This window comes from Lipophrys pholis, assembly GCF_963383615.2.
Source record: "Lipophrys pholis genome assembly, chromosome: 12".
Lineage (NCBI taxonomy): Eukaryota > Metazoa > Chordata > Actinopteri > Blenniiformes > Blenniidae > Lipophrys > Lipophrys pholis.
In genome coordinates, this window is record NC_137641.1 from 21840911 (window position 1) to 21868656 (window position 27746).

The window sequence follows — 27746 nt, forward strand, 5'->3', positions numbered from 1 at the left end:
GAGAAGCAAACAGAACACCTGCCCTCACAAATAACTGAAAAACTTAGGACCCTGCATAGATAGTAGAGTGGATGGCTTGTTAACCTGTACAGTGGTTCACATCCATTAGCTCGAGCAAATCATGATTCGTACGTGCGTGGTCTTACCTTTTTATCCTGGCCTCGTATTCGGTCTTCTGCTTGTGCATCTCTTGTTTAAGACTGGCCACGAGACTGTGCAGGGCACTGTGGCTGCCAGGTCCATTACCAACAGAGTAACCCTCGCTGTTATCACTACTGCTGGTGCCCCGACTGCTCCTCCCTGCTCCGTCAACACTCGTCGCTTGTCTGTTGCTGTTCCGGCCCTCTCCATCTCCTCCTCCACCGGACCGAGGAGGCTCGCTGTCCTGCGCCGGTCCGTCCAAGTCTTCAAAATGGCCTCCAAAGAAGTCCTGTTCGGGGCAGGTGGTGGTGGAGGAGCGGCAGGATGTGGAGTTGTCAGGAAGGGAGATTTCACAAGAGGAGGTGGACCAGGTGGCGCTGTCCACACTCTGTTTGTCCTCGCAGCTGGTGTTCAGACACGTGTTGTGGATCTGGTTCTGTTGCTGCTGCAGGTTGTGGTGGTTTAACTGGACGTTATCGTACGTGGAAAGACGATTCTGATTGGTTGTTTGATCCCCGTCGCGTGTTTTGTTAGTCTCTCGTAACATGACGCAGCTGTTTGGTACCCACAGACTGTTGCGACTGTTCAGACTCCCTGTGACCACGTCGTTGCCTGAAATCCCCATTCGCATTCCCACAGTCCCGCTCCCCCCTGTGCTGTTTCCACTCGTCACACCGCTGGTGCCCATTTTTGTGCCCGAGCCTTTGAGTGTGCCACTGCGACGTAAAGGTAAACTTCCTCCTCCGGTCAGAGACTGGCTCTTTTCTATGCTGGGATCGGAGGATGGAGACGAGCTGAAGGAGCCGTTCGTAACGATCCCGCTGCCTTTACTGAAGGCGGGGTTCTTTTTCACCGTCAGCGGTGGACTGCGTGCGATGTCAAACCGTCCGATGACACCGTTGCGTGGGCTTGCCGATCTCGGAGAGCCGCCATTGTCTACGTGCTGGCGGTGAGAGGGAGATTCGGGGGCCTCCCAGACGCACTGCCGCACCACCTGGGTGTTGTTGTTCTCGGCGTTCTGGGACACTGTCGCGATGGCAGAGGTAGTTGTGGTGGCTTGTCGCCGGGGCAGTTCGATGTTGTTGTTGTTGACGAGTTCGACGGCCGTGGGGCTGTCTTCTTCTTGGGGGAAAAGCACATCATGGCGACCAATCAGAACAGCCATGAGCTGCTGGACCAAAACAGTACCTGAAAACAAGAAACTGCATCATTATTCTGACTCTTAATATTCCTTACAGATTAAAAGTACTCAATCAGAGATACAGGCAAAGGACAATAATCTCCACAGTGCAGTTTTTCCTAGTGGCATTACTTATTTCACATTGATCAACCAAAACATTATTACTGGTGAAGCAAATAACACTCATTTCATCAGCTTCCATTAGTCTAGAGGTGTGCAAACTATGGCCTGTGGTTCATTTCTAATTCATCCAAAGCAAATTCTAAAACTGCAATAGAATATGCACCAGATATGTATATATATAACTTGCACTTGACTGTATTGATTTATAACATTAAGTGAAGTTACTGCTTTAAACAAGATAGCTGTTTAAAAACACAGAGCTCAAATTGCTGGGTGCTGTCGATGATCATAAATAATACAACCAAAGAAATTTAATGGAGCCAGCGAGTGCAGAAAAGTTAATGCTTTACCACACCTCATCCATGCTATACATTTTTATGCATGTAGCCTCTCAGTGACAAAAAGATTTGGACACCCATGCATTAGTGGGTTGGATAAATAGGCAAGAAGTGAATTTTTTTTGTCCTCAAAGTTAATCTGTTACAAGGACAATTAGCACACGTAAGGATTTGAGTGCCAGATTGTGATGGCAAGATGACTGGGCTAGAGCTCCTCCAAACACTGCAGCTCTTGGGTGTTTCAAAAGTGGTGAACCAGAGACTAGGTCACAATCAACCGAGGCTCACTGAGAGTATAGAGGTGATATTTTCTAACTTGCAGGATTAAAAGATCTGATGCTGACGACTTGGTTTCCTACACATCAGTAAACCACCAGTCTAGTGGTGTCAGCAGGTTGGAATAGTATATGAAGGATTTTTACAGTCTCAGGCAGATGGTCATGTCCGGGGGATGTCAATTGTTTTAAATGATGGGCAAGCACGTCCTTCAATTCATGCAGCAAAGCAACAGAGGAGTGTTGCAGTGTTTGGATTTTCAAACATAACAAGAACGAATTTCTTGAAAATCTCGAGTTTCATATTTGACAGAAATTAAAACAAATGACACCAAGTGTTAGAGCATTATGTATTTGTCAGCAAATGCTTTCCTATGTAAAAAAAAACAACAAATTATTTATACATACTGGAGTCCTAATTGATGCTGTTGAACACTGACCTTCCATAATTGCCACTGGATCCTCAATTTTTGGCCTTAAAATGTTTGGCCCAAAGACTGTGGCCAAGTTCTGGACACTCATCTTGTTCACTCCTGAATATGATTGGACTTCATCGAGAAATCTGAAAAAAAAAAACAAAAGCCACAATTTTTATTGTTTCGTCATAGTTGTGACACAAAATGTAAAGACTTTTAATCTTTAGTCTTGTAGTACCTGCAGATGTATTTGAGGAGATTGTAGTTTACTGGAGGTAGACTGTCCACAAGCCTTTTTAGCTCCTTAATGCCCTGCAAGAGGAGGTAACATTTAGTAATTCAACGTAAATATAAGATCATAATTCAAGTTATGTGGCAATTATATTCACTCGTTCAGAAAAATTATGCAATGGCCACACAGCAACCCTGATAAAAATTGTTCATGAGAGGAGTGCTATGCCGTATGCTTTTTATGTCTTTAACGGTTTTCGAATAAATCACAAAAAAACTATGAAGAAATGTCCCATACAAAGCGGATGGGAGACACTTATTTCTTTCTTTCTTTCTTTCAGTGGGAGCGATGGGAACTAGCAGAGAGATAGAACCAGCAGATGGCAGAAATGCAACATTCATGGACGCAAACTGCTGTTAAACCCAAAAGAAGAAGCATTAGCATTCAGCTTCAGCAGTCACACTTGCTTTTTCTTCTCGAAATGCAAACCATCTAGTTATTATAATTATTATTATTATGAATCATTTAACGCCGTGCTATATCTCTTGCAAAAAAAAAAATGGGGGGGGTCCGCATGCGCACTTACTGCACTTTGTCACTTCCTGCAGTTTCTGCGGGAGGGAATCGCGACTGTGAAAGAATCTTTCCACCTTGGGAGCTGGTATAAAAACTTTGCGGATACAATTGCTCCACACACCAGTGTCGTGTAAACGGAACCCCCAAAAGTGAAGAAAGTTGTGTGGATACGCTCGTATTCATTGTTGTGTAAACGTGGCCTTAGTATCTTCAACTAGTTGCAAGCTGTAGCAGCCCAGTGAGAGAGGGGCTTAAGACTGACCCCCTGCTGCTGACCGAGCCTTATGGTGGGACAGAAATCCTATTTAGATGTTAGAAGTCAAGACAGGCACAGCTAAGTCATTGTGAGAGGAACAGCAGAGTCGAGTATTCGTGACCGGGAGGCAAGAAACCGGATTTAAGACAATTTTAAGGTAGATATATTCACAAAGAAAGTCATCAGTTACTATTTCTTACCATTTCGTCATCTTTGCTGAGGAGTTTGGCACAGGCCAGAAACTCATCATACTTCTGGAAGGGGATGACGGGCTCCGGCAGCTCTCTGAGATACAGCTTCAGTAGAGAGGCTACTGTGTGCACATCCGTGTTACTGCAAAGCAAGACAAGACACCAATCGAAAGAGGACAAGATTGAGGTCATAATTTATTTAAGTTGCACGGCATGGAGGTAAACACATATCAGCATGAGGCCTCCTGCAGCAGCAGAAAATGAATGAGATGAGAAAATACATCAAACCCCACAAGTGATTTAAAACAATAAGGCAGTCACCATTTCAGAGAAAAATGCTGAACTTTTGTTTGGATCTTTAATCAGCATGGCGGAGATCATTAAAGAAGTGCATGCTGTGGCAATAAGACAGGACAAAGTGAGAAAATGAGACAAAAGCAAAAGAAAGGTAAACAGATGAAAAATAAATAAAACAAAGGGAACAGCACAAACACTGGGGCAGCTTAGACGAAGGCAAGAGGATTTCCACTCTGGGCTTTGAGGCAAGTAATGAGCCAACAAGGGGGCAGGTGGCGAGGCACGCAGGGGGTTACGAAGGCTAATGAGAGAATGAGTGAAGTACCGAGGGATGGCTAGGAAGAAAGATCAGCCCCAGCTAGAAACAGAACAGGCTGTAAAGTAGAAATAGTAAGGAAGAGATGTGCCAATGAGCAGCTGATGTAAGGGCGTGATTGTGCATCCCATGTTTCCAGGAAATGGCGTGATGTTGATATATAACCTGGACCCCCGACAGTCCCCTCCGGGTTTATTTATAGTGGTGTGATTACATGGTGGAAACGAAGGGTGTCGTGTAAGAAAGAGGAAGAAGACAGAGGTGGGTGGACGGGTTGGTAAATCCCGTCACTCATGTGTTTAATGGTCCAGCTCAGTGATGAACGAAAGCTGTCACATTAAAACAAAAAAAACAAACAAACAGTGCTTAGTCTCTGGGCACAGCCGTCTTCAGGCTATAAGACCGTAGCCGTGGGTTGGTCACCAGATGGTTTTAAAACACATCCATTAAATTCTGGTAAACTTTGACATCCTGCATAGAGGTGCCTCACTACATTTATAAAACCATGAAAAAAATCCATTATTCTCATAACATTGATAAGATTTAATACATACTAATATAACTGGGAAGATTGTTTGTTTCCTTTTAAGAACAAGTTTCAATTGTCAGGAACATGCATTTGTGGGATGAGCAACAAAACGCTGGACGTTAAAGCTCAGACCACGTGTCAAAACTACTAGCATAGAAAAGCTTTTGGGGAAGATTGGGCAATGTTTTATTAGTACAAACCACATAGTCACCGCTGCTCATCCCACAAATGCATTCTCATTATGATCGCACCATCTTCTTAAGGGGAAATAAACTAAATAAATAATAAATAAATAAATTGCAGTAAAACAACTCATAAATACACAATTCCTACATATGTATCAAGACCGAAAGTCATTGTCTTTCTCTGAGGAACTTTTGTGTTTCTAAAAAGTTGGACGCACACTAATGCTTTTCTTCAACATGTTTCAAATGTCAAAAAGGAACGTTTAATAATATTTTTGCATGTTTCAAAGCAAACCAGGATTAAAGAGAAAGTCTATTCAACTAAACCAAGTGCTCACTCACTTGTGTTTTGTGATAGCCTGTAGCAGGATTTACAACTGGAGCACCCTGTGTAGTTCCAGAGGATCCCAACATATCAGCTACACATTAAAATGCACCCGGGAAATTCAACCAGCCAGCATGTCTGCATTTGTCCTCACCAATCAAAAGAGGGTTTCTCTCCACAGTCAAAGGCATCCTGCAGCTCTTTGACCAGGTTTGCCTGTCCGGGCAGCCTGAATAGACCCTCTTCTCGAAGGCCCCACTGTCGAATGAAATCCACACACTGCTCCACTAGCATAGGGGCGAGCTTGTTCCCAAACCGGCGTTCATACCGCACCGTCTCCTCCAGCTTCTGACCAAAGATCCCTGAAACACATAACAAAAACACAGAGCGCGATTTTACATCAGCATTAGGTGATTTAGGTATGATCTAATATTTGAACATGCTTTCATCATTTGAGATACAAATACGTTTTGCTTCTCTCCTTCTCTTAACTTTTTTCTCTGAAGAGAACTACTTTTTAAAAGAATTGCCAAAAAAGTTCGGATAGCATCTGCAGCTCAAGAAACATCAGAGTGAGCAGTGAAATCGATTGATAAACACCCACGATAGGGTTGTCCAGACAGTTCCAAGCAAAAACAAAGAGATCCAATCTTTTACTTCCTGCTGAGCACCACTCGTCTTTTGTCTGAGGTTCTCGCTATAGAAAAATAAATAAATAAAAAAGGGGCCAATTTCCATTTGCAGCTATCACATGTGGACGCAACACTAGAGGGGATTAAGGCAGCCTTCCTGAGAGATTTGGATTTGCATACTTTTCCGGTCTCCAGATACAGACAGAGGCTACTCACACACATCCAAACAAGTGGTACGACGAGGTACTGTACGCGTCGCGTACCAAATCCGATTCAGAGTACCGGAGTCCTCGTGTTGTTGAACGCAGCAGCAAAGAGCGGGTGAACGTGAACAGGGAAATAAGTATTTCCCTTTGTATTCAGGCAACTAATCGAAAAGATTGATATGCTTAATAATGTCTCTTACAAGCTGTAAACAGATCCAGTGATGGTGTTTTACTGATAATATCATGGTATGTGTGCAAACTCACCTCTCTTCAAAATGACACAACTTGTAAGTTTCTTGAAAAAGTGCTTATTGTTAAATTTGTGATATGACAGCACACCAGAGTTGCAGAATTTAAAGCGCCAGGACACTAACATTTTCCAAAAAACAAATACAGCTATCACAGAAAACAATTTAAAAAAATGATGTGATCTGAAGGCTACATCAGTTTGACCACCGATCAGTCGAACTGTTTTCATGTCCGTCCATCACAGAAGAGCCTCTGTTCAAAACAGTGCTGCTTAAAAAGGAGCTGCTCAGAAGCCCGGAGTCACAAAAATAGACATTCCCTACTTCAATAAAGCACAGCTAAAACAGTAAACAGTTACAAATTTCCAAAAAGTACTTGAAGCCGTGCGTCCATATTCCAGTCTTCTGTCAAACTGAAATATAGCTCCATCGAACACCGGCATAGAAACCAATGAAAACATTCACATGTATCGGAAAGCGCATTAGAGGAGAAATGAGGAAAGAGTGCCTGGATGAAAAAGGAGGTCATTCCTTCAGACGTGCTGGTCATGAGTCTGGGAATACTTTGCTGGGTCACATGTAACACATGTGCGTGGAGCTGCTTAAGTAGAGTGTGTGCAAGTGTTTATATGCATGTTGGCGGTTCCTGCTGGGACGAGCTGGACTGCAACTACAAGACTTCATGGGAGAACACCTACACACTGCAACGGTCACTGTCAGGCTGTGTCAGTTACATGGACCTGTTGTTACTCACCTGCACAGACATAGTGAGAGAGAGAGAGCGAGAGAGAGAAAGAGAGAGAGAGAGAGAGGGAGAGATAGTCTAGACACGACACAGCCTGATGTTTCCTACTATGGGCTATTGTCTTAATACTTTATATTCTCTTTTCATATTCAGCAACCGTAATAAAAAGCAATCTTGCCCTTTCATGTGCTTTGTACATCAAAGTTCTTTTTAACTTTAAGAGGATTTTCCCCTCCGTCAGCCCATTTCTAACTCGACACATGCTTTGTCTCACAACAAGAAGTGATGTCTGGTTGAATGTTGGACTGGTTTTTGCTTAATAAGATTTTGTTAATGGTTGTGGATATCCTCAGGCAATAAAAAATACAACTTTTAACATTTAAGTGAGATACTTTTAATCCAAAAAATCTGTCCTGTTCCTAAATTTAATCTGTGTTATCATTAAATGTCTGAAATGCACTGAAAACAAAATGGTTTTAAAATGTAGGTTGTAATGTGTGTAGGCGAATCTTTTACATTTTTCTTTCAAGTTTGACCAATTTATACTGAAATGCATGTGCTATAAAAGATATTTAAGTAGGAAGGGATTCGACCAGAATGACCATAGCAGACATTTAAAGGCCGCCACATGTGAAAACGCTCATATGAAAAGTCATTATATGTCTCATATGCATGTGTTACGCCTGTCTGGTAATTTATATTTTTAGGACATTTTCGGGTAAAAAGAAAAAGAAAGTAGCCGGACAGACCCCAGACATAGTTGCTATTCAGTCCAACAACTCTAAAAAACACAGCTGCGCCGAGCTGCATCTCAATTTGGAGCTCAAATGGAGGATTGGAATTCTGCTCAGAAAGCAGCATATAAATTGCAGCTAATGACGGATGTAAAGATCTGAGGTATCGCTGCCATCCCAAACCTGGTTCAATTAAAACAAACTTCTCTAAGCTTTCACTTCAGATTTGATTGGAAGCGGTTTAGTTGAGGACATGTGAGACGCATTGAATTCCACAAACGTCAATATCATAACTGGATGTTAGTTTTACAACCAGTCCAAACTGTTGGATGTTGAAGAGCCTGAAGCGGTTGTAGCACATGTGTAAAAAACAAAAAAAAACAAAAACCTGTTCTTAAACTGAGATGTGAGCGCTTTCATCACCACCGCTAGTCATGAATCATCAGACAGAAAATCGATTAAATCAGTACAGCAGTCTGGAAAATCTCACATTTAGACAACGTAGCAAATGATTGTGAAATGCCGCTCTGGAGCAATGCAATATGCAGCATGATTTACAATTTGGTAAAAGTCTTTTTTTAATATCCAACATCCCATTAATCCAACAGGAACAATGGTCACATGCTTTCCCAAAACCATCAATGAGCAGCAGGTAATTACCATGAAATAAATCTCCAAAGATCCAGATGGAGAAGCCGCAGCTGCACATCCCTCAAAGCTCTGACGTCACACTCTCACTTCTGTCCAACTGTTTGTTGTGGCTGGATTGTAATCATTGCAACATCACTGCAAGGGTTCATCAGCAAGCAAAACCTTTCTGGGGTCTTCGTTTTGAGAGCTGCCTCCTGCTCTGTTCACCCCGTGAACTGAAAATCTCCACCTCACTTTCAAAGTACTGATCAACCAATCAGGCTTCGGTTAGTTTGCGCTGCGAAATGTGAAAGGCTGGAAAATGTGTGTGTCTGTGTGTGTGTGTGTGTGTGTGTGTGTGTGTGTGTGTGTGTGTGTGTGTGTGTGTGTGTGTGTGTGTGTGTGTGTGTGTGTGTGTGTGTGTGTGTGTGTGTGTGTGAAAGAGAGAGAGAGAGAGAGACCCTGGGTCTACATCAACAGGGAGCCACCTTTCCTGTGGCATCTTTGACAAATGGCTCGTCCTTTTGAAGAGCAGTCAACTGCAATAGACATCAAACTCCCTGCACTGAAAACAGAGGGGCCGGCTCGGCCTCATCTATTCAGCGTGGCACCGAGAGCCGCTCCCACTGCTGCGCTTGTGCCCCGCTTGTCGGCAATGTAGGCCAAAGTCTGCCACAACAGTCAATAACAAGCCACAGCAGCGCAGCGGGAGACTCGGTAATCGTCACACTAATTCCACCAAAGTCAGGAAAAGCTTCACAAGAACAATTACAGCAACGTGCACTTCGGAAAGAAATCACGGTTTATTTAATTACCAGCGCATGGGCATTTTTTCTAGTTAATTTGCCACATGATATAGACAGTTACTTGACTTTGCTTGAAGGTGCCATATAGACAGTATATTAAAATAAAAACTATTAAGATAGTATGTAATGTTAGTGAAGTATTGAATTATTATTAATTATTAATAATGCCACATGAGAATACAACCTGTGGTTTTATAAGATTACGTCAGAATATCACTGCGTTCACATATCAATGCAGATACATTTAACTTGCGTTTTACGCTGGTTTCTCATTGAAAGTTTCACTTTGATCATAGTCCAAGAAAAGCATTCATGTTGTTCTTATGATGACAGTAACTTTGTTCTTTCAACATTAAGTGTATGGCGCATTTTGGCCCAATCCTAAAGAAACTTACTTTACGTCTCATGAACCTGAAACTTCACAAGCAGATCCAACTGAATGCACAAGTCAACAAGCTATTTGGCTAGTAAAAACAATGAATGTGTGCATGCTGACCTCCACCAAAAGGTGCCCAGATGACCCTCCGGATTGTTTTCACCCAATCCTCCATGTCATTCTGGGTGCTGGCCATAAGAAGGTAGGTCTCATGGTTGGCTGTCATCCGCTCTCGGTCTCCCCCTGCTCAAAGAGAAAGAGAGAAAAATACATGGAATTACTTGGTTGAACTCAGTTCTACTCCAGAAATTCAAAATGCATGGATATGCTAATATTGTTTAATTTTCAGACAGAAGTGCTGGAGTACTGGAGCCCTCAGGAGTTCATATAGCAACTGCAATAAGTTCACACTGAACCATAATTAGGCTCTCGAGATTCTTGGGATAGAAAAAAATAAATAATAAAAAAAAGAATCATCAAACTCTCACAGGAAATGAATAGAGAATGAGCTGCAAATGTATGTGGAAGCAGTCTTTAGTTTCAAACTTTGACCTGTAACTCACAGTAAATCTCACACCTAAATACACAAAAGCAAAGACATGATTCAACAAACACCTGGTAACAAGCACAGATCAGCCATAACATCATGATCACCGGTCTGATATTGTGCAGCTCGTCCTTTTGCTCCCCCTGGGAATTTCTCATCAGAACCAGCGGATTAATGAGCAGTTGCTCATCTGTGGGATCATGTGGGATTATATCTAATGACCACCAAACGAGGAACCCCCACAAGTCCTGCAGTTTGAGAGACGCTCCAGCTTGCCATCACAAGCTGCCCCTTGTCAAAGTCTGTAGAATTATTATTTTTTTTTTTTGAACTCTTATCCAGTTTTACTGCGCTTAACCCATCAACGTCAGGTTCACTCACTGCTTAAAGGTCCCATATTATGCAAAATTCACTTTATAATGGTTTTGTAATGGTAATTTGTGTCCCGATAGCCTCCGAATGAAGCATATCCCTCACTTGCTTGCGCCGCCTTCTGGTGAATGAGTGCTCATACAGGCAAATCAGAGCTTTTCCCTTCATGATGTCAACTGGGGGAAATAACCCCTTCCTCTGGTAGTGGATACTCCCTTTGACCCTCTCATGGGTAGATTCAATTCAATTCAATTCAACTTTATTTACACAGTACCACATACAACACAGTCATTTTCAGGTTTGTTTAACAGAGAGAAACCCAACAATATAGATGAGGCTTGGACAGACACGGCTCATTAGCATTTAAAGGTACAGGCACAGAAACGGCCTGTTCTCAGTAGAGCTCACGAGAGGGACTTTCCGACTGGCTGAAATTCAGGATTTGGGGCAATACACTTTAAATACTATGTTGCTGGACCTTTGACAACTATGTGAAATAGTTGAAAAAAATGTATAATATGGTACCTTTAATATTTCCCTCCCACCGAGCAGTGCCACGATAAAGACACAATCAGTGCTAGTCACTTCACGTGTCAGTGGTCATAATGATATGGACGATCAATATAGCACGAAACATAAATTCCCTCTCTCTTTGGTCAGTTTGTTTTGCCTTTCAGGGAAACTGCATTGACAAACTAAATTGATGTATCTTCTTCAGGAAGATTCGATTTTTTTTCACCTTGAGAATGACAACTCCTCGTCATGTGAGTGTGTAAAAAGATTGACGTACTCACAACAGCAACAAAAAACAATCCACACACAAACCTCACTCACTTCAGTAACTGAAGAGAAATGTTCTTATGGAGTAGAGTGGTATGTTCCATTAGACGCAGGCAGGCAGGCTCTGTATCCTGACTCAACTTGTGGATAATGGCCACGAGCACTCTGCTGTCATGTGATGCCGGACAGACTCGAGTGGAGGGTCTGGACCTCTTTCATATAACGAATCTGCCTGGAGCCGTCGCCATGGCAACAAAACCATTTCTATGCCTCCACTTCAGCTTTATCAAGATGATATGTTGAAACGATCAAACACCGACTTGTGGCACTTCACAGGGTTGAAACATATGGTGCGTTATTGGACGAGATGAGCTATTTAAAGACAAATGGGAGTGTCATGCTAATCGTTAAATTATTCATGATTCTGACCACCAGGGTTCCTACTTCAATTGATTGTAACCCAGGAGGGGCTTTGCATGTTGCATATACAGACTATTTATAGACTGGATCACAACAACATTGATAATATCTAGTCTTAATGAATAAAAACAGACAAAATGATATTTGAACAGCCTTTGAGCACAACAGTCATTGTTTTCACACAGGCTCTTGAGGTGAACGTGAGCACAACAGTTAACATCTTAACGTCTGCATTATAACTGTAAAAATGCATTTGAACTGATGCCCTGACCAGCTTGACAGTGATTGGATAATTGGGTGATGACTGTGTGTTTTGGATGTTCACATGGGCGAGCAGTCAGAGAGCAGGGCATTCGGCTATATCTGGAGTCTAACTTTGACAGTGAGATTGATGCTCCCTGTCAGTCTTGATGAGATCTCATTAACCGTCAGCAGATGCCAGTGCTTGACTTGTGTGACCTTCAGCGTGTCCACATTGTTCGTACACTACAGCAGTCTTTTTCAGACTGCCCTGCATGTTCTGAATGTCTCCCTGGTTTTTAACACACCCGATTCAAACGAATGTCTTGTCATTACTCTCTGCAGAAGCCTGCGAACCCTCCATCAACCATTTAGCAGGGAGTCACCTCGGGGTCTCCCAGGAGCAGGGCCAGGGAACAGTGGCCAATAACGAGCATAAAATTAAAAGCCCTTTGTGCTTCCTCCAGGCTGCAATCCTCCACACAGGCTCAGCTCACAGAGAACATATCAGCAGGGGGTGATTAAGTGTGTTTGTTTGTGAGAACATGATGACGTGTGACTGTGTGTCTGCATAAATATAAGGTCATTTAAACCAGAAAGTTAATAATGAAGGTTTTTCCCATTTTGATTTTGATCATTTTCTGCGTAGAGAATACGGTTGGGGTAATACATTATTTGAACTAAATGGTTCAACTTTTGACATTTTCAAAAAGGCATTTTCTTTCCATTCATCTTAATTCATAGCAACAGTATGAATAAATATGTAAAATATATATATTTTGTTTAAAATTGTGTTAGAATCAATGAAGCATTAATCTGCTAATACACTTCTTATTATACATCCAGAGTATGCATTCATTACAGCTATTAATTGTTTTCAAAAGCTACATACAATATTTCCTTTGCTGTGTTTGTCATAACTTTGACACAAAATTGTAGTTCGTCTACATTGATTTTACTGACATACTAAACTCAGTTCTAAAGCTTTTGTTTAATACAATACTTAATAGTCGCAATTAAATGAAAATATTCCGCTGAGGCATTGTGGCGTCCCCCAGGGGAGACTCGCTCCACACTTTGAAAGACCCTGATTAAGTGTAAAGCTGTGATTAGACAAAGTGATCGGAAAGAAGAGATTCAACGCAAAAATCACAAAAATGTGCCAAGTTTCAAGTCACACTGTGTAAAATATATATATATATATATATATATATATATATATATATATATATATATATAAACTTTTATAGATTTTACAGCAGTAGATCGATATGCATGATCCAGCCAACCACTCATTAATAATCCTTACTGTGCCAGCAGTCACAGTGGAAGTGCCTGGCTGCAGCCTTAAATCCGTCTCTTCCAATAAATACACTGAAGTTTGGATCCATATGTGGAGCTCCGTCGAGGAACCGGGTCCTTCATTTTACTGGCAGTGGGGGGTCCTCCGCTCCTAATCCAATGATTCGTCCAAGCCCGCTATTGATTATCCCCGGGGCTCTCATTAATTACACTTCACATGGAGGGGGGACACACCATACATCCACCCTGTCACGCCCCTGTCTTTAACTTTGACACCAGGCTGCGTTTGTGTCCACGCGTAACGAAACAATCTCCATTCTATCCGCGCATTTTACGCGCAAAACAAACACAAAAGAGCTTCAGCTCACGTCTCAACTTCAGGTATTAAACCGCCGGGTTGTCTTTTCTTTTCTTTTTTACGTTTCCGAGGAAACCTGCGACAATCCACAGACTTTCAGAGACGCCTTTTGTCAACAAAGCAAAAAAAATAAAGAAGCGATGCGCGCCGCGCACTGACCGGTAAAGCAGCGGCTCACTTGTGCTCGCACATGGAGTCCGTCCGTCCTCAGCTCCGTCTCTCCAAAACCCCTCAAGACACCGAGATCCGGCTTTAGTCCCGCAAACACAGTCCGGTGAGCAACGAACTCCACTCAGTGGCTGATAAAATGATGGATGCGTATCAGAGGCAGGCTGTAAGAGGATATATCGATGTGTTGGTGTGTCAAACTGACCGGGTGTGTTTGTGTGTGTGCGTGAGAGTAACCACCAGGGCCGTGCTCAAGCTTTTCAAGGTCCAACGCAATTTACCCCCCCATGCCCCTCCCATCCTCCATTTGTCTCTACAAGACAAGGAACCTACTTAACCCCCTGGAATATTACACATCTTTGTTTTTCATGCGAGATTGAACTTTTTGCTAACTGTCAGTTCAGCAGGTTTTTTTTCTGGCCTGATATTTGTAAAGGCTCCTACTGACTGTGATTCTAACAGTTTTATATATTATAAGTTCACAGCTTGCCACACAGTATGACACAAATCTAATAAACTTAGGCCGTGACATGAAGTTTGCTCTGCGCTTTTTCCATGATGAAAACGCAAACTGAATTGCAGATCGCAGCAGCTGTCACGATTACTCCAAATATCTGACACTGTCTAAATGTTATGGTAAATTGTCTTTGGTCGCCAGAACATGACAACGGCCGTCCTGGAACCGGTCTCACAGTGTGACATAGGACCACGAACTATTATATAGACATAGATAATCATTAAAATTAAAACATTTTAAGTGGAAGGGAATCTGAGCATTCAACTCTTAAATTCATCAACTTGTACACGTTCAGTGCTGATAACTAGCCAGCAGTACTGAAGAGGCAGTGAATATAGAAAATCTGAAAAAAAGAGATACACAATTGAAGTAAAGATACCTGAATAATCTACGAAAGTACAGTAAAAGGTGTGTGTGAACATTGCTAACTTTTTTTGTTGGAGCTGCCTCCAAACTTGGAGTTTGGAAAAACTCCACTGTAAAATTCCATTGATAAACGTTCTTCCATCAAACCTTTAGCTGATTATAAAATAAGTTACATTGCGTGCATCTATAACAAAATGTCAACTGGGAGCCGGCAAATATTTTCAAGATCAAACTTGGGATTCTGGCCTGAAGGAGGACGGTTCTTTCACTCGGCAATCCGGGAAACAAAGCGATTGGAACACGACCACATCTCAATGTTGTCAAACTGGTAATGCGGAAAAGTCATTCATCATTATGTGTTGGCTGATATGCATGGTAACAACACTGTTTGATATTATCAGTATATTCTGAAGTATTTTTCTTGTTCACATGCACCAAAAGCTCTAGTGTTTGAAAAGTCTGCCACAGTTGGAGGTTTGGAGGTTTAGTATCAGTGCAAGACAAGATGAGCATATTGATTCACCGACGTCAAGAGAATGAGACGTTTTCAATAAACATCTGTTATTTTTTTCTGAGGCCCCTGAGCTCTATCATCCGTGTGGTCTCAGTGTCATATTTATTACTCAGAACAAACACATAGTGATTGTCCACAAATGATGTGGATCACATTTTTTTGCTGATTACTCACACCGGCCACACTAAAGATTCTCTCAGGCGTCTCGGCCCTGTCAGCATTGTTTGTGTTGATTGTCATACAAAGTCATTGTAATTCCCCCGAAGCGCCTGCAAGGTTTTTTAGTCCACATTTAAAATCAATCAGCCCTTTCCGTTATTTGCACCGACTGACTGAATTTCCTTTTGGAAACAACGGTTGTGAAGCTGTTAAACAGGCGTGCAACAGGATTATGCAGCATACCATGGCCATTACAGCACACTCCTGTTCCTCCTGCCATTTCCTGTTGATGCTCAGTTTACTTCCACAGTGGCTGAGTTGGCTTCGAGGTTTATAAAGATGGGTGACATGTCACAACCCATTAGCACACAGACAACAATAACTATTTAGGACACAAGTGCTAAGTGTTTGAAGAATGCTGTTTAGACCGTTCATAAGCACACAGCATTCAGATAACGCTGCATTGTGCGCTGACATGTAAAGGTCAAGCACTGATTTGACTCCTGGTTAACACCACTATCAGTTTGGTCAAACTATAGTTGGAAACCTTCACAGCTGAAGGATTTAGGTCAATGATTACTAAACCTATGTTCAGAATTTTTAGCTCAGGCATACGTAAGTATTCCAATCTTATTCTATAAATAAAACAACATTAAGTCTTTTTGATTGATAATTTCCTTGAGGCAGTTCTCAAATAGCTTATGGTGTGACAAGCACTGTGTACAAAAAGTACAGCCTTCAACAGAGCTTTCCATACGAGACTGGTCTTAGCAGGAGTTCACAGACTAGGATCTTCACGTATAGCTCGACTGTACCTGAAAAGACAACCGTGACAGCTGTCACAATTCCCCTGATTCGCCACACTTCAGCACATTGCTCCAAAGTTTTCTCAACTCGGTGGTGAACAACTGTCAGCTTCACAGAAACATGCAGGGTGTTACTTCAGAGGACAGCTTGCATTAAATAAAGCACACAGATTAAGATTCCCAATTCACACTGAGACTTCATGAAGAAAGAAAAAAAAAAAAAAACGTTAAGTAGAAGGGAAAATTAAATCTCCTTGATGTTATTCTCGGCAGTGGGGTGCAGACTGAAACCCTTACTTAATTTATACAAAACTTTTGTCACTTTTGCACGGAAAATCTTCCACTTGAACTGCATCATGCTAAAAACTAACAAGACACAGAGCTCATATAATCCACCTAAAAGTATATGTGGCCCTAAACACACTGGGGACATTGGTTTGTCTGCATGAATGCTATTTTGTTGCTCATCTGACTGCCTATATGGTCTCAGCTAAAACTATAACCTACCACCAACTCCATTGCCTCATAATAGATCATCTCTGCCTTTTCCATTACATGCAGTAGCCTGGTCTGTGTACGCTGCGTCATAATTACCATCAAAGGAGGGCTGAGAGCAAACTGCCAACAACTGTTCCTTCCAGTTGTGACCACTGGCTTTAATAAGTGGCCACAACCAGCTGCAGACTAGCCTTTAACTAATGGCTCAAAACAGGTGGGAGACAACAAAGGATCTCACTGTGCTGTAATTGGTCACAAATACCTGGAGCCAGGATACACTTCTCCCTGACCTGCATGTCTGCAGTGGTCCTGCTTAAACACACGCTGCATCCGTGGCATCAAATGTTAGAATTATTGTATGACATACCATGCGCTATTCACATATTGTACAGAAGATAACTGTGCATAGGGAAGACATTGTCTGACATATGATTTTATCTAAAGTGACATCATGTTGACATTTTATATCTTCTTCTATCATCTTCTTCTATTCAACAACCTGAACATGCTGGATAAAAAATATATTACCGATTTTAAAAGTGAAGTCGGGCATCGGCCAACTGATCCTGTGTTTGAAGCCTCTGTACAATGCCTTCTTCTGAGGGTAGTTTCATATTTAATATCAAAATAAAGAACACCAAGTTAATCCTCTGTTAAAGTAAGAAAAAGTTAAAAAAATGTTGACCTTCAACATGAACATTTTCAAGTATGGTTGAAATTTAGAAATACAACGTAACCCCTCTATTAAAGTGGCAGTTTAATAAGATGACTCCATTTAGAACCAAAGTACTCATTTACCCAATCATACTTTTGAAGTCTTCATAAGTACTCATTTTACCCAATCATACTCACGAAAACTTGCAAAAATTATTATAATATAACATAAATCATATTTTGATGTTGTGTTCTTCACATAACACACCATACAATACAGTTTGGCCAACAGAGGCCCCAATGGAGCCAAAGAGGAGCGAAAAAGAACTCGAAAATATTCTGTTGCTGTACACAAAGGTGGAAATCTTGCTGTGGAGGGCTTTGTTGAGAAAATGTTAAATTCTTCCAGACTTTGATTGTGCTGCCTGCCAAGTGGAGGAAACAGCTGCTGCTGGCCCAGAAAACAATGCAGACACTGTAACTACCTTGTTTTAAATGACAAAAAAAAATGTGTCATAGTTCTTTCACGCTGTGTGCGTGCACGCACGCGTGCGTGTGTGTGTTTGGATAAGCATTAAAAGATTAAATGAATACATCAGTGTCTGTTCCCTCTTGTTTGCCGGAGTCCTCTTGTTTGCATGCAAGCAGGGGCAAGTTAAGATTCAATAATGTGTCTAATGATAGTCTTCTCAGAAAGTCCATGCATCATAAATACCTCCAACGTGACAGGAAGTCACTCACTGAGCCACACAGCAAAATGTCTGTCCATTCATCAGAAATCATGAGGTTGAAATGTGGAGACAGAAACAAGCAGCACAATCTTTTTCATCTTTTGTTAGGGAATGATGACGCCCTTTTTCAGTCTATTTCGCTCATGAGTAATACCAACCCCAGACGATCCACGCACTCTGCAGAGTACAGCTGGTAGAACAGAACGCCTGAAGTAATCACATTAATGAGTACTTAAAGAAAAGTATCAATTGCGATGCTCCAAAGACGAAAATAATAAGACAATGCACCTTGTTACCTTGACGTGAGGAGAGCAAATCGGCTAATCCGTACTGTGGTAAACTATGAATCGCCTGATGGACCACCTCCATGCTTCCTTCACACTCCTGCAGGATCTTTGGCAATCCAGAAAAAGGGTTACAAAGTCCCGGCCAGCTGGTTTAAGGTGAGGACGGGAGTTCCTCACTGGAGGAGCTGCTCTGCCAGTTTCTGGCCTGGCTCAGAATGAGTGAGTGAGCACAGCTGAGAGGGTGTGAAAGAGAAAGGGAAAGAGGGGAGGGGAGGGAGGGAAGGTTTGAAGAGGGGGTTGGTGAGCCAGCACACACACACACACACACACACACACACACACACACACACACACACACACACACACACACACACACACACACACACACACACCTCTGAAGCACTGTAATGGGAACAATAGGCAGATCTCAGTGAAGGTTTGGCCTTACAAAGGTCACAGTTTGACACAGGTCACGACCCCATAAGCAAACACGGTATCTCTCATTCACACTGCACCGCTTTGTTAACATCTTTAACGGTTACCACAGTCATGACGTCATTATATTGACCTCTTGCATGTGGAATTAACAAAAACGTTATACAGACAGACAACATTACGAATATATACACAATATCATTTTTGTTATTTCACTGTTCCAGCCATTAAACATTTATATCTTTTCATTATTGTATTATATTATTTTCCATTTCTGATTTGTTTTAGCAGATTTAACTCAATAACTTAAACTTTACATAGGTCGAATAAACTTTGAAATTACATTTTGCGTATGATGTTTGCTTATTCCCTCTGTGTGTATGTAGGGTTTAGCTAAAACTACTATTTTGGGTATTACATAGTCGTTTATCTCACATCTTGCGCACACAGCGTGAAACAGATTGCCTCAATAATTCTTTATTCCACTTCCATTTTAGATCTTTTGAGCTTTGTTTTGTTTTGTTTTTTGCTTTTTCTTTTGGTATTACAGCATTTAGTGGACCTTGAATGATGGAAATGTGGACAGTCAGACATTTTTGCTCAGTCACCATAGAAGTTAAGAAAAAAGTACAATTAATAACAATTAATGCAAGTCACATTTTAACAGCCAGTAATAGATAACCATATGCACTATGATCAGCTGTTGCATTTTACAATGAAAGTATTTAGAACTTGACTGAAGAGTTTCTATGTGAGCTTCCTGCTGCAGGTCCTTAACATCAATACTTAATCATATTCATTACCAGGGAGGTAATAACACATAACATTCAAACAAGGTTTTCCTGTAGTTTTTATCTGGAATGCTAAAAACCTAATATTTTATGAAAAATGTTTTTCGACTGGAATGTCCAATTTTTTTAAGACAACCAAGTAACTAAGGATTTGTGGCTTTTCAATTTTTAACAACAAAGGTTTTGTTGATTCACGGAATGATTCCAGTGTGTCTTACAAAAATTGAGTCCAAACATTCCTGCAGGCTGCAGCTGTACACTTGGAGTCACGCTGCAGCTGTATAGCTTCTCCTGCTCTTTCTATATCTTCCCATGTATCTGTTATCGGTGTCCCGTTTCCCTTGACCCCCGGTAAGGTATGGATTGCTAATTCTTCTCCTGGTGTCACGGTGGTCCTTGCCTGTCAATAGACATAATCTCGAGATAGACACCACAACATTAGTCTCCACCTGAGTCCCCAAAGACATTGTCTGCTGGAGAACACAGAGTCCATAGAGCCACAGTGGCTATCCATTACCATCTGATGCCGAATGAGTAACACAGTGAATGGAAGCGGGGAGGTCAAAGGGGACGAGGATTGTTTGGCTCTGTTGTCCCTGCACAAGCATCCATAGGAAAGCAAGTAAGTGTGGCGCCAAAAAAAAATGGAGAATCACGTTCACATCAGCTCTAAATTCTGTATCGTGCAGCACTGAAAGGCTAATATGATGCTTACTATTAGAAGCCATGAGATCCATTACATGCACACATTTTCTTCTCGATGAAATTGAGCAAACTTTTCACTACAGAGTCTTCCCTCTGTGGTCACGTGTTAGAAAGTGGAAATGATGTCCACGGCCGGTCAAATGCAGCTGTTGAAGTAGTATGAGTGAGCGAAGTTTTAATGAGTTGTCACAGAGGACGAGCTGGGAAGCACAGGCTCGATCCGTTCACGGAGGTCACAGGCCTGTCAAGGAGCCAAGTGTCTCTGTTCTGATTTTATGCCAACTAAATAAAGAGCTATGTCTGTGTGTTCTGCCAAGGCGGCTGTAAATATACCATTATGTAAGGGGAATCAATTTCCACTTTAGAAAAAGGAAACATGGCTCAGACAGGACTTAAAAAAACAGAGCTTGAAACATAACTGGGAAAGATAATAATTAAGAGACCAAACAAAAAGGTGATGCAAAGGTTTGTCATTCAGACACTTTAAAGGCTCATATCAACCTAATTTCAAATCCTATGACGATATGATTTAATACAAAAATAATGTATCTGTATTATTCTAAAAAGAATATAACAAGATTTTTCAATCTAAAGTTGCTGTTCCCACTTCACCTCCAGGGCAGGAAATGTGAATCAAACAACGGAAAATAAACTACTTTATTTTGCAGTGGAAAACAACTGTAAGTGACGTAAAGTCTATGTGAGATCTAATAAATGTGCAAACACCCGTGAAAAGACCCCAATGATCCTTTAATATGACAAATGGCCAAAACGGACAACTGTGAATAAAACTCACAAAAGACATAAATGGAAATACTCAGCCATATAAGAAACCACAAGCCAATTTATTTCAGTGGTGACTGGTAGTAAAACGTGAGAATATTCCTCAACTACCAACAAACATGTTTAAACTATGCATAATAGCACTTTGAGGTTTGTTAAAATACCAAAAACCTTACGAGTGTGCCTTTTAGGGCACTGACAGCTTCAGTGACTACTGACTGGGGGATTAATATCCCATTAAAACGTTAGGAGTGTTGAGTTTTGGTGAGCGCTGGCAGCTGTTGTCACTTGAACACTTGCACGCAATGCTGAAAGGTTGAAACATTAGTGATACAAGAGGAAGCTTCTGGAAAGGTGCGGGGCATGCAGATCCAAGAGGGGGAACCTCAAGTGTGGCCAAACGAAAGCTCCATAAAGTCAATGACACTCGTTTCAATGCACCATTAACTGGAGACAATCACAACATCATCAGAGAATTTATGTTTTGTGTAGAGCAAGACACTTTAATTGTTAAACTGTCTGGTGCGCTGTAATGAGTGCTTAGATTTTGATCTTTTCTTGTTTGAGTTGAGATTGTCTGCATCAAACATGGACGCAGTCTCACAGATACAGTATTTAAATAGTTCTTACTATGGCAGATCACCAATCCTGCATGTGTATCATATGCTCATGACCACGGAACTGTAAATGTATCGACAGTGTCCATCATGACCCCAAACAAATAATCTTCTGAGACTAAACAGAATTGTTGTGGAGCACCTACAAGACTTTTTCCAAGCCAAGCTTCATACAACAATCTATAAAAACTAAGATGAACTCATGAAAAAGGCTCAAATTGTTTACTTGTACTCTTGTCCTCACCCTAAAATATGTTTTCTGTTTAGAACTTCCTTTTAAAAATGCACTTTGCTTCTTGATCATGACAACAAATCAATCAAAGCATGGAGGAGGAAATGTTACAAACTTCCTGCTACTTGAGAGGGGGAGGGAATGTTTTATCCACACCAGAGGACCTAACAAGGAGTGGACCTGACAAAGTACCTGTTGCACTCCTCAATAATACCTTCTAATATCACCTTTCAGCGCTGATGAGGGCTCCGGGGGATATTGCACACCTGCACTGCCTGCAGTTAAAATTGGTAGGTTGAGTCAGCCTGGCCTTTGGGAAGCCCTTTGAACCTTTCAGACGGGGGCTATAGAGTAAAGTGACTTCTGCCTATAAGTAATGCAAACAGAAGGATTTGCATGATTTCTACATCCATTTTTAAGAAACAGACATGTTGCAAAGTGTTTTCCGTCATTCTTATTCACCTGACGTAATCCCCTTTTATAGCGTGAAGTCAGGCTGCCTGTGTCTAACAGGTGCATTAATCAACATTTTCATTTACTAGATTGCTAAAGGAGCTGGAGGAGGCCGTCATTGGGGGAACGTTATTTTTGATAGAAAGTCGAGATAAATCTGACTGACACGAATCAATCATCACCCTATAGTTGCCTTTGTCACATGTACAGTTTTCTATTGAATGACTGAGTGGATCATGAAACTTGAGTACGAGTAAAACCACTTTACCTCCATAATACAGAGGATGTGTTTCAAAAAACAGGGGCATGAGAGTCAGAGTGTAATAGTATTCTCCTTGTGGTAGACAGCAGACCTCAGAGGCACCACAAAGCCCTGCTTGACCCAGTACATGAGCGTCTAACAGTTAGCGTCCATCAGCTCCAGCTAGATAAGCGTGTTTTCATTTTGGCCAGCGCAGCAGTGCGGTCATCCTCCTTGTTTTCTCTGACAAAAGCTGGCCAAAGTGCTGTCGGCCCGAGAGAGCTGCAGTGAAGGGGAGGTGCAGGCGAGCCAGGCCAAGATAAAAAAAAAAAAAAAAAAAATGGGTGGTGATCTAAGTGGAGAGAGAGAGAGAGAGAGAGAGAGAGAGAGAGAGAGAGAGAGAGAAATGCTGATGTTGGGACTGGCTCTTTGTGTGTTTGAGTGTGTGCTGTAGAGCTTTTGCTGATGTCGTTGGGTCTGTCCTCTCAGTTCAAAGCTGAGCTACAAAAGATGTGAGACTCTCACGCGCCACCGTCACTAAAGCATCTTCAGAGTTATCGTGCTATGTTGGAGAAAATCCTTTTATAATATATGTGTAGTAATTTTGATATATTCAAAGTAGGCGTGGATAGAAAGTTGAGTTATATCACAAAATGGTTTGTGTGTATAATCAAAGATTCGATTCAGAAAGGTTTTTCAGAGGTGACTCAACATACTTTATATTTGGATTTGAAAACCAACAGTACAAAAGGAACTTGCCTCGGGAATTAAATAATGCTTGAAATAATGTATATTCTGTATGGGAAATAAAAATACAGCAGAATAATAATATCTTACATAGTTTTGAATAATCCTATTTTAAAAATCAGAAGCAATGTTGCTCCCTGTGTTTGCAAACATAGTAGAGGCAGCCACATAATTATGGATTGAAAAGTTTTTATGGATTTAAAAAGCCCCAAACAGGATATAAAAAGAGGCCATATCCGGGCAAAAGAGGACATTTGGTCAGCCTCGCAATAACGCCAAGACTTTCAACAGTGACAGTCAGCAAACGACTGCTATTTATACTGCTTTACTTGAGCTTGTTACTCACTTTTGTAGTACATCAAAACACTTGGTGAGCTGCTGTCTCTCTCTGTGTCCCTCTTCCTTGAGGTGAGCTTTAACCTGAGATGTATTCAGAGCTTCTAAAATGAACATGACCTTACCTTTCTGAGCTGTCGGGAATTTATCTCTGCTGTTTTGTTGCTGCTTCTTCCCATCATAATTCATTCATTCATTTCTCTTAAGACCAGGTGTTATGCTGAGTTCTGCACAGTCGTGAAGCATTGTATCCCCCCTTAATGGGGTTGTGTTCCCCTGAGCTCTTGGAGATCAAAATCTGGGACTTCAATAACAACTCAAAAGGATCAAAATGACCCGCACAGTGCTTGACAGCTCAGCTCGTGTGTCGCAGCAACACAACTAAGTGAGAGTTGCTTTTTTTATTGATGCTACTATTCAAAGAAGTATTGTTAATATTCAAGTACTCACACTGGTTATCGTTTGAATGACCGGGCTGTCTTTGTTATAAATGATAAGTATCAGCCCAATGATTCATTTGCAGATTTTTCCTGACTGGGCCCTTTATCATTTGGTTCACAGTGAAATGTCAGGAAAAAATAAAAAGGATCATCATTTTCTAAACTAAAAGGAGATGGCTTCTTTTGTCTGAGTGTAAAAAATCAACATACACGCAGAATATAAATGAGAGTTTTCTTTGCCCCAACAAATGAACGATCAACCTGATCATCCACTTGAATGTCAAACTACAAGTCGGTCAATCAAACAAATTGATTTATTCTTTCATGTTCACTGATGCTGTGATGCTTGGCTACAGTACCAGGACTCTTTAATTGGTCTGAGAGCAAAATTATTAGCTTGTCATTTAGTTTTCTGGGTTAGTCTGTCATTAACTGGCATCCCCCTCATTAACCCACTCATGCACATTCACGCTCGCAGTCATGTAATCACAGTGATGTGTTAGTCACCTATTGACTGTTAGAGGTTTAGTTGCTGGTAGCTCCTCTGTGAACTCAAAAATGACCCAGTTCATGATTTATAGGCAATCGACAGCCTTTAATAACAGTGAGTTTGGACCATTCAACATGATCTCTGCTCTTTTGAACCCTCACTTTCAATCTAAACCAAGAGTTTTTACATTTTCACAAACTTTCACATTCTTTTTCCTCTTGTTCATCTTTCTCAGATAATTCCCTTCCCCCCCTCGCCCCCATCGTCAATTCCCAAAATCTCCTTTCTGCTCCAACAATCTGTATAACACAGTATTTCTTCAGCCTGCTTCCCTCCCATCTGTTGCTTCAGATTTTTCACATGAGAGCGTCTTTTCCAGGATGAATTCACTGGCAGGCTGGGAGTCATGAATCCAGGAGTCTGGGCTGTTATCTGCCTCAAGCAGCCAAGTAAAGTGAAATTTGACCCAGGATTCAGAGCACTCTTGCCGAGCATGATTTGTCTTCCTCTGGCAAGATTTGTTTTTTATTTCTTTTTTTTTTTAAAGAAAAAAACCTGCTTGGGTGGCAGTAAATTACACAGATTGTTCAGACTTGTGGGTTTTGTCACTCATGTTATTTGAGAGGCGTTGGGGCAAATTCGGTCTGTATTTCATCACAGTTACCAGCACCAGAAGGAGTCGCTTCTCTTTGTGCTCACTTTTTACCCTCTTGTAATCGGATGCATACTGAGCTGTGTCTGTTTGTAAGGTGACGTGTTGTAAAACAGATACACTGATGGCTATCGTAGCTGATGATATCAATGTCTTTTATTACATAAGCAATGCCAACTCACATTACTTTAGCATATAATGGTACTTAAATCGATAGATTACAGGACTGGAATGGTAAAGCATATGGAGAAATCAAATGTGTCACAGGTAAATCTGCTTATATAGTATTCAAGTTGTTTTTTGTTTTTTTTAGCGGAAACATTTTCTGTATTCTGTATTAGAAGTCTCACAAAGCTGTACCTCAAGTAATTTCATAGTTTCCGCGTGCTCGCGAGCACGTGAATGCTTCAGAAAATGTTGGATCAATTACATTTTAGTCATATTGTTAACAAACTAACAGCTTCTAATCAAGACTCAAGTCGAAGTGCAACAAAATCAATTGAGAAGGTTTGGAGCTAAACCAAAAATATTGGACATGAATGTGAAGACTGGATCAAAGTCATTTTATTGAAATAGGATATGGCAATGTGAAGTGCAAGGCTAAAAATAATTCCACTACAAATTGAAGTGTAGGAAAGGTTACACATGAAAGGAGATCTTCATCTGGTTCCAAGACATTGGTAGTAATTTCCAGCCTGTCACTATCGTGCTACCAAGTGACACCTCTATGAAATATTAACAATGAAATAAATCACTTTGGCAGAAATGATCACAGGTCGAAGAGTAGATATCAGCGTAGAGGACAAATTAAGCGGAAGCAGTGGTAATGGCAGGAAAGTAAGGAATGTCAGCATCATTAACCACTCATCCCATTTAAGAGCTGCCATATAATGCAAGATATGATGTGTAACTTTGAAAACAAATGCCTTCTTGCGTGCAGATTTGAAAAACAGCCTTGTTCAGGTTGGACAGAGGACAACTTTCAGCTAATCTACGACTGGGTTTTATGTATGAGGACACAAATCACTCCACGTCTGCCTTCCAGTTGAAACTCAAACTCAAAACAGTGCAAAGTCTATTAATATCTCTGCCGCCGTAAAGGAACAGTCCACACCAGATGCAAATGTGTTAGTATTCATTACAGCTATACAAGGGGACACACCTGGGTTGGAGTTGAGATCCATGGGGTGCAGACGAAGACGTGCCCCGTCCTCAGCTGAAGGTTTAGGGAGCAAAAGCCACGCTCTTGCTGCTGACCGCCGGCCCCCCAGTGCCACTTCTTCATCTGTTCTTGTTCTGTGCCACAGATAGATTTATCTCCCTCTGTTTCTGCTAAAACACACTCCACTGCACTTCCCACTCTCCCCCTCCTCCCTTTGCCTCCGCTCCAGCTCATACAATTCCTTTGCCTACAACTTCATTTTTAAGTCAAAGGCAGGTCAATGTGACACACCGATCAGCTGCACTCGGGTCAGGCTAAGTCTAATCATGTCCACCTCTCAGGAAAGCCTTTTTTTTCTCTCTCTGCGCACAACAGGCTTCAGTTAGAGGTGGTGGAACGACGGAGGAAGCATATTTCTGAGAGTCGCGACAAAACCCCCCCAAAAAAAAGCAAGTGGGACAAAGAGCAGAGATTGAAGAAGCAAACCGAAGGCAAGATGGTGTGTCTGCTCCTCTCTGAAGGAAGTGAGACGGGTGGGGTGGGAGCTTGTGGTGGAGGGAGGTGGGGTGCATCGTAAATCAAGCAGCCCTCCCCAAAGTGGGGACCTGTAAATCTGGTGAACGAAGAGTGGGCACTCAGCCAAATGACTCATCCACAGTGCTCTATAAATACTGCCGCGCAGGGTCGGCAAGGCTGCCGCTACTGCTGGCAGAGAAACCCTGAGACACCGGGGTTTCTCCCTCCTTAATAACCTCCTTATCTTCATTTCAGCGTCGTGCAGACTTATAGGTGAAACAGGCATCATTGGCATCGGTTAAATGGCGACGTGCAGCCTGTTAAACTCGCCCTCGTTCAGAGATTGAAGCTAACACTACCTGTTGGATTTAAGTGTGTTCGGAGGGACATCTAAATATTTATGCAGACGGAAATCAGTTTACATACCCATGGACGAGACATTCAAATCAAGCGTCCCCGTCAGACAAACATATCGTAGGAGTCCAGCAGAGAACTACTTCAGAGGAGGCCCAAAATTGGCCTCAGTGACACCTGGCCGGCCCAATACATGTGGGGGCAGGGGTTGTGGATGGGGTTTAGAGTGGGAGGCTGATAGTGGAGATTGGTATGTGACATGTCACATACCAATCCCCTCAATAAGGCTGTTATGTAAGCATCTGCGCTTCCTGTC

General features: G+C 41.7%; 1 protein-coding gene across 3 annotated transcripts in view; it reads right to left on the reverse strand.

Annotated features, from left to right (window-relative positions):
- The window catches only part of arhgap24 (Rho GTPase activating protein 24), a 66837-nt gene that overhangs the window by 2413 nt on the left and 36678 nt on the right, over window positions 1-27746 (reverse strand). Inside the window, exons 1-7 of one of the 3 annotated variants that reach the window (XM_080477137.1) lie at window positions 26561-27077; window positions 9878-10000; window positions 5535-5742; window positions 3738-3870; window positions 2712-2785; window positions 2498-2619; window positions 147-1329 (exon numbers count right to left, since the gene is read on the reverse strand). In XM_080477137.1, the coding sequence (XP_080333263.1) occupies window positions 147-1329; window positions 2498-2619; window positions 2712-2785; window positions 3738-3870; window positions 5535-5742; window positions 9878-10000; window positions 26561-26582 (1865 nt within the window). In that variant the 5' untranslated portion in view covers window positions 26583-27077. Of the gene's footprint in view, window positions 1-146; window positions 1330-2497; window positions 2620-2711; window positions 2786-3737; window positions 3871-5534; window positions 5743-9877; window positions 10001-13935; window positions 14171-26560; window positions 27078-27746 lie in introns of those variants that run through there. The other 2 variants (XM_080477138.1, XM_080477136.1) reach the window with 2 other exon arrangements.